The sequence below is a fragment of the Dreissena polymorpha genome, chromosome 2 (assembly GCF_020536995.1).
Source record: "Dreissena polymorpha isolate Duluth1 chromosome 2, UMN_Dpol_1.0, whole genome shotgun sequence".
In the NCBI taxonomy this organism is placed as follows: domain Eukaryota; kingdom Metazoa; phylum Mollusca; class Bivalvia; order Myida; family Dreissenidae; genus Dreissena; species Dreissena polymorpha.
The window spans coordinates 103,403,491-103,410,402 of NC_068356.1; the positions used below are offsets into that span (position 1 = coordinate 103,403,491).

Genomic DNA, 6,912 nt, shown 5'->3' on the forward strand with positions numbered 1-6,912 from the left:
GCGAGTATAGGTTTTTTGATAATTTATGTTTAGAACGACTCTGTGTGTAAATCTACATGTTCATGTATGTTAAAATCGACATCATTTTGCCAGTTGCAATCGCCGCCATATTGGATTTTGATCATTTTCTTTGAAAATAAAATGAATTATATTTAAGTAAAATCTTCTTTTGGCGGTCGTAATGTGTTACAATTTGCATGCTGCGTAAAATTGAATCGAGGCATATGGTGATATTTTTTCTCGTTTTACAGTTTTTGTGTGAAATTTTTAAAGACTATTTTGCGTACCAGAACAAATAAATCACTACGCATGGTTACATTTGTTAGATTTTAGGCGCTTTAAAGAATGAATTAAAATTAGTGTTAATGTTATTAGATCTATTTATGTTAAATTTCACGTTGAAAAAAAATCTAATGGGATAAATAGAATACTAGGATTAGCGTTGATTATGTTGCTCGACTCGAACACCGAAAGCGCTCGCCAAGGCTCGCGCTCCCGGCGTTCTAAGCAACATTAACTTCTCTGTATTCAACGCTAACCTAGTATTCTCTATAAATTGCTTTTTTGGTTCGAATCAAGCAAAATGGTTGTTCAATTGTTCGTTGTCTGTTATGTCAGTTCGAGCATATAGAAAATAAAACTTCGTAATACAAGTGTCATTTATTGTATACCCATAAAGGAATGCGTATCTGACGTTATTAGGTAATCTTTTTGTATTTGGACATTGGACAATGTTATACCATACCGACCATACTTATTGAGTCCCACAGCATTCCTGCAGTCCGGTCCGATACCTCTCGCGCATCAAAGTTTCCGCATTCGAATAACAATTGTGCCCAACGCTTTGCTTATTTAGTTACCAAGCATGACAATGGTACAGGTACTTTATTAAACTAGCCTTCCTAATGAACGCTTATAATTTATTGAAAATAATGTCGATCAACTAATTACTTGATAAGGGTTTCCGTTAAACATGTTATTTTACCTATTAATTATTGAAATGCTCCACATGACATTGGTCTGTGGAACCCAGATTTTAATAAGCTCGCGTTTACATTATACATTTGTGAAAAAGGGAAATAGAGGTCAGTGCTAACTATCAAACTTATGGCAAACACGCACAATACAGTTTTCTGACGTAAATTCGTTTTTTTCCGATATCATAAACCGTTTCATGACTTTGAACACTAGATCTGTGTTGTTTTGGAACATTTCAACTGTGAAGGCGACCTATCAAAGAATTGTTCGGTAACCCTAAAATCTATGAAATAGTGATTCCAATTTTCGAGCGTACGATGCAGCATCAGGCCCTCTGCGGATAAATCATTTCCCCTCCGGAAGTTGGTAGGAGCGCTATCGGAGAATACTCCTTGTAGTGGCAGCAGACGTCAGTCAGTGTAGCAGAAGACCAAAGATGAACTGGAAGAACAAAACGCTCCTATGGCGGCTCTTATTGGTGTTTATTCTTTACGGGGTTTTACCGCTTAACGAGTGTTACATGCAACCTGAAAAAAGGTATTTTACATTTTATAAATTCTCTTTAAGAAATTCGTAAGCAAATAGGTTATACAAAAAATAATTACTGATAACTTTAACATTATATATTTTTATATTTTTATGCGCTAACTGTATACATATTTTTCTTTCAAATTGCGTTAGTAATATCGTTGTCATAATAATAATAATAATAATAATAATAATAATAATAATAATAATAATAGGTTTTTTATTATGATTATAATAATAATAATAATAATAATATAATAATAATAATAAAAAAAAAATAATAATAATAATAATAATAATATTATTATTATTATTATTATTATTATAATTGTATATATACTTACATGTTGCCAGTATGACAAATAGTGAAGTGAAATGATTGTGATAGGTTATTCTTCAGTTCTTGTAATTCAGAAAAAAAGATCTAAAATCAAACGTTAGCTTCGAAAGAGTCCGAAAATGAGGGGCGATACCTTTAAAAGTGCATGCCTATTTTAACCCATTTATGCCTAGCGTCTAGAAAAAAGGCCTTGGCAAACAGCACATGATGCGGCGTCTCATCAGTGTATGCGCTGTTTACTTAAAGTAATTTCTGTAAAAAAATATTCTAAATATAGAAATAAGTATACTAGACATCCCTAATTTTGGAAATAAATTGATTCAATTTAGAAGGATGGGAGAGTCCACTAGGCATAAATGGGTTTATACTGACACATCATGGTTGGGGTTGTAGTTATTCTCTCATTTTTTTAAAATCTAATATCTTATTGTATAAACAATAGTATTTTAATGTATTTCATACACATCTCATATGGAAGTCCATTACTATCATTAAGCTCATTTAAAATGTAAAAGATTCATAATTTCCTCGACAGAGGCTGCTTTGAAATTCCCATTAAACACCAAATGTTATCGCAGAAAACCAACATGCCACGTTGGACTTCATCACAAATGTATGCAATGTCATCGCAAACCAGCCTCTTAAAATCCATTAATGCACGGGGTCTGATCCATCTTGCTTTTGATTAAGTTGGAATTAAATTGTTTTCCTACAATTACAATACTATACATTTTATACATATTTTTTTTTAAATACGATGAAGCGTATTATTACGCTGTATATAACTTAAGAAATAACACAAAGTCTGTACGAAATAATATTTTAGGTTAAACAAACAAAGCGTTCGACGAATAAAATACGAACGATTATTATTTTACGAAACTTATATCTCATCTTTGTTTGTGTGCATTTTTCATGTTATACTTGTAAGTATACACAAAGTGGGCGGTGTGCCGCAAGGACAACGTTTTTAATAATCCCAATGCTAAAACTTGCTTTGTACATCATCAAATGAGTCGCATTCTGAGAAAACTTGGAATAATGCATATGCGTAAAGTGTCGTCCCAGATTAGCCTGTGCAGTCCGCACAGGCTAATAAGGAACGACACTTTATGCTTTTCTAGTATTTTTCGTTTGAAGGAAGTCTCTTCTACACGAAAATCCAGTTAAGGCGGAAAGTTGTGTCCCTGATTAGCCTGTGTGGACTGCACAGGCTAATCCGGAACGACACTTTACGCACATGCGTTATGTCCAGTTTTCTCAGAATGTGAATATATATTACCACTATAGCACGCATAACAGATATTTTATCAAATTGAATTGTTTTTCTTTTTACTGTTTTAATCAAGTTTTGCGCGATTCATTTCTGAAATATAAACTTATGTTGCTATTTTCTAGAACAATGCTTTTACAAATACTAAAGCGACAAAATGCTTGAAAGACTTTATTGCATAATGCATTTCGAGTCTGTTTTATAATATGGAACGAGTTTATATGAAACATTGAAACAATCATATTTATAATAGCAACCATGTAATTAAACATTGTCTATTTAGGATTACAGAATTGTACCTTTTCAAAATAAAATAAAAAAGTGAATAGTAAAGTCAGGAAACGATCAACGAACGGCCATTCGCCTGTCAGTATCAAACGTGAATTACACATAATTGGCATCAAATGTTAGTGACATCCTTAAGGATAAACAATGTCCATATAATAGGCTCATTACTGGGGTATACATGAATTCTGCTGCATGGTATACCGATCTAATGGTTTTTAAAAGGTCTTTCAGCATGATAAAAGTAGCTTGATTAAAATATGTCTAGGAAAGTATCGACCTTTATGGCCCTGTTAACATAAGTATTGAAAGACATTACCTGAAAAGACAAGCATTGAATCATGTTATTCCGATGTTTTTGGCTAAATTAGACTAATTTGGAATTTCTCTGGAATTAGAAAATTGCTACACTGGCTCTAAAACACGCATCACAAGTGAACTATCTAGAAATATATCACTTGTTTGCAAATGGCAACAAGTGCGTCGCGGTGAAATTATGTATATTTCCACTATTTTATCCTGTTAATAATATTGATAGGTCGAGTGTACAATATGTAGATATCAAGTGAGTTATTCACACGGTGAAGAAAACTGCAATAATAAGACAGTTTTTCCCTGCTGTTTGATAGAAAGAAAGATTGGAAAATTAAGACATCCCTTCCCAGTGCTCTAAGAAATTTTAGAAATTGTATTACATCTCATGTGACCATTCCTTCGTAACATAAAACATTGGGCAATACATTTTTATAAACTCCTACACATTTTTATAAACTCCGACCGTGATCGAAAACAAGTAGATATTATATTTTTCCAAAACATCCGTTCAAGCTTATGAATGATATGCGCTCATTAATTGTTTTAAACAAAGTTGATTAGCGCTTAATGTTCATAAACAATCTGTGCGTTCGACTTTTTAATTGTCAAAAGTACAGCATATATATTCGGTAAAATAAAAAGCATAGCCACCTGTTGCAGCATTTCTTCTTGGTATATGTATATATACGTGAATGTGCGTGTGTGTTTGTGTTTAACACAAGTACAGGACTATGTATGTTTTCCACATTATATAATTCTACCAAAGGTCACTCGCATGTAGCTCTTATACCTATATATATATAAAAAATTAAATCGCGTATACCATGGGCAATTTGATTCTAGGCATTCGGGGGAAAGCCAATGTGAGACGGAAACATAGCGAGATATTGTTTAAAATAGTATTTAAAGGGATCTTTTCACGCTTTGGTAAATTGACAAAATTGAAAAAAGTTGTTTCAGATTCGTAAGTTTTCGTTTGAGTTATGATATTTGTGAGGAAACAGTAATACTGAACATTGACCATGCTCTAATATAGCCATTATATGCATCTTTTGACGATTTTAAAACCTAAAAATTATAAAGCGTTGCAACGCGAAACGATTGAATAATTTGGAGAGTTCTGTTTTTGTCGTTAAATTTTGTGAAACTACGAAGATTGCTTATATAAGGTATAAAATACGTCAAGAATGTGTACTCGGCGGAATAGCTCAGTAGGCTAAAGCGTTTTTACTTCAGGACTCTGGCAGGACTCCAGGGGTCATTGGTTCGAAACCTGCTCCGGGCAATGTTCTTTTCCTTTTTTAATTTTTTTCTTGATTTTTTACTGGAGCTTTTACGATCCAATGTTTACATTTATCAATATAAAGCATTTAATGAATAAGTTAAAAAAAATGCCAAAATCTGTGAAAAGGCCCCTTTAAGAGAACCCACTTGTCTTGTCTGATCTGTGTTGCATGATCAGTGGTAAATTGCTCGTGTATCCGATATCGTAAACAACGCGGACAAGGCAATGATAGTGACTTCTTTTGTAATGTTGACAATAGCTCTTATTAATAATTCAAAACGCTCTTTAAATATGAACACAATATATCACACTAACCCGTAAATAGTAATTGATACAAAAATATGAAAAGTTTATTGTAGCTTCCATCAATTGTCGCGAGATCGGAAAATGCTATGCCATGTTTAATATTGCTAATTTTCTTTTCGAATAATTATGTAAGATTCGTAGAAGCTTCCACAGATAAGGTAGCGAGATCTGAAAATTCGATGATGTGTTTAATACTTATATCAAAACTAAAAATCTTACAAGTTTTTTTTTTAAACACAAGCTTTTAGGTTTATCGCAATAATAACAAGACATCATCTCTTAAACACATGTTTAACTAGTATTCTTTATCTACTACCATACCAAACAGTAAACGAATTGTCATACATATTTAAACATAGGGTCATTAAAGTCATTAACTTAAACATGTAGTTTCAATTCATAGTTCAAATATAGACTGCTTTGATTCACTTAGGACAAAAATAAGACAATGTCAAAGGTGTTGATTTATTAAACAAAAAGATTATTGTGGTCGTTTTAATGCTAGGCAGTAAGGTAGATATATTTGTGCGGCGTGGCTGTGCATACATGCAATCCTTTTACAGTCGAATTTTAGCAACCAGTACATGTTTGCTCTTTGGAATGGTCAAAATATATACTTAGTGTCATCGTTTAAACAAATAAACATTAACTATAAAAAAATCCATTAAAAAAATACCATTTCATCATATACGCGTCATTTTGCATAAACATAAACATAATTTACAATAGTAATATTATATCTTATTCAAATTAATCTTTAGTATCAATCGTACTTAAACACGTGTCTAATTTCAACGAGCTGATCGAGAATTTTGGAGTACGTTTATTAGAGAAAACAATTATAATACCCTGTACAATCATGATTTACAAATGCACACTGAAACAGCTAATGATTCTAAAGAGTTGAAACTTAATGTTAGTAATCGGCTTATAGTGTGCTAAACAGCATGTTAAATTTTCGTTTGAGCATGCCTCCGTTCATTTGTCATACTTGTCATGACATTTAAGGACTTCAGAAGCTTGAACGCTTTGATAGAATATTGAGTGAGCGTGCACACGATCACGTTTTGGTCAGGTCGTTATTTTCTGTTGTGAAAATGGACTAAGCGTTTTACTATCAAATGCTATTGTTGTATTGAGTTTTTAACGGCATGAATAATGACCGAGATAACGAAAAAGAATGTGCCCATTAAAGTTGTAAGTTGTTCATGCATCAAGCAAATTTGAGTTACATATCAGCTTTAAGAAAATGTATGCACACATGACAATTATGTTGTTTACTAATTAGTTGAAATGAGTAATAAAGTACAAACTTTTATTTATTGCAGGGACAATTAACATTTTAAACATTTAGGTTCCTATGCAAACCTCGTATGGGAGCTATAACTGTGCTGATCAGACTTAAAGTCTTATGACAAATTAAGTCTTTTAAAATAATTGACGTTTCAATATTGTTTTTATTTAAATGCATTTTAATAATTGTAAATCTTATACGAGCTAATGGATAATAAACACACAAGACCTATATTGTTGAGTACTATTTAACAGTTCCTTTCAGAATAATTTATTTTTATTATATAAAATAAAATGTAAAAAGTAAAA

General features: G+C 32.1%; 1 protein-coding gene across 5 annotated transcripts in view; it reads left to right on the plus strand.

Annotated features, from left to right (window-relative positions):
* Window positions 1–6,912, plus strand: part of LOC127868329 (uncharacterized) — a 32,868-nt gene that overhangs the window by 249 nt on the left and 25,707 nt on the right. The window contains exon 1 of one of the 5 annotated variants that reach the window (XM_052409983.1): window positions 182–1,515. The exons of 2 other annotated variants lie outside the window; for them this stretch is intronic. In XM_052409983.1, coding sequence (XP_052265943.1) covers window positions 1,415–1,515 — 101 coding nt within the window. In that variant the 5' untranslated portion in view covers window positions 182–1,414. Of the gene's footprint in view, window positions 1–181; window positions 1,516–6,912 lie in introns of those variants that run through there. 2 more of the 5 variants (XM_052409982.1, XM_052409984.1) reach the window with 2 other exon arrangements.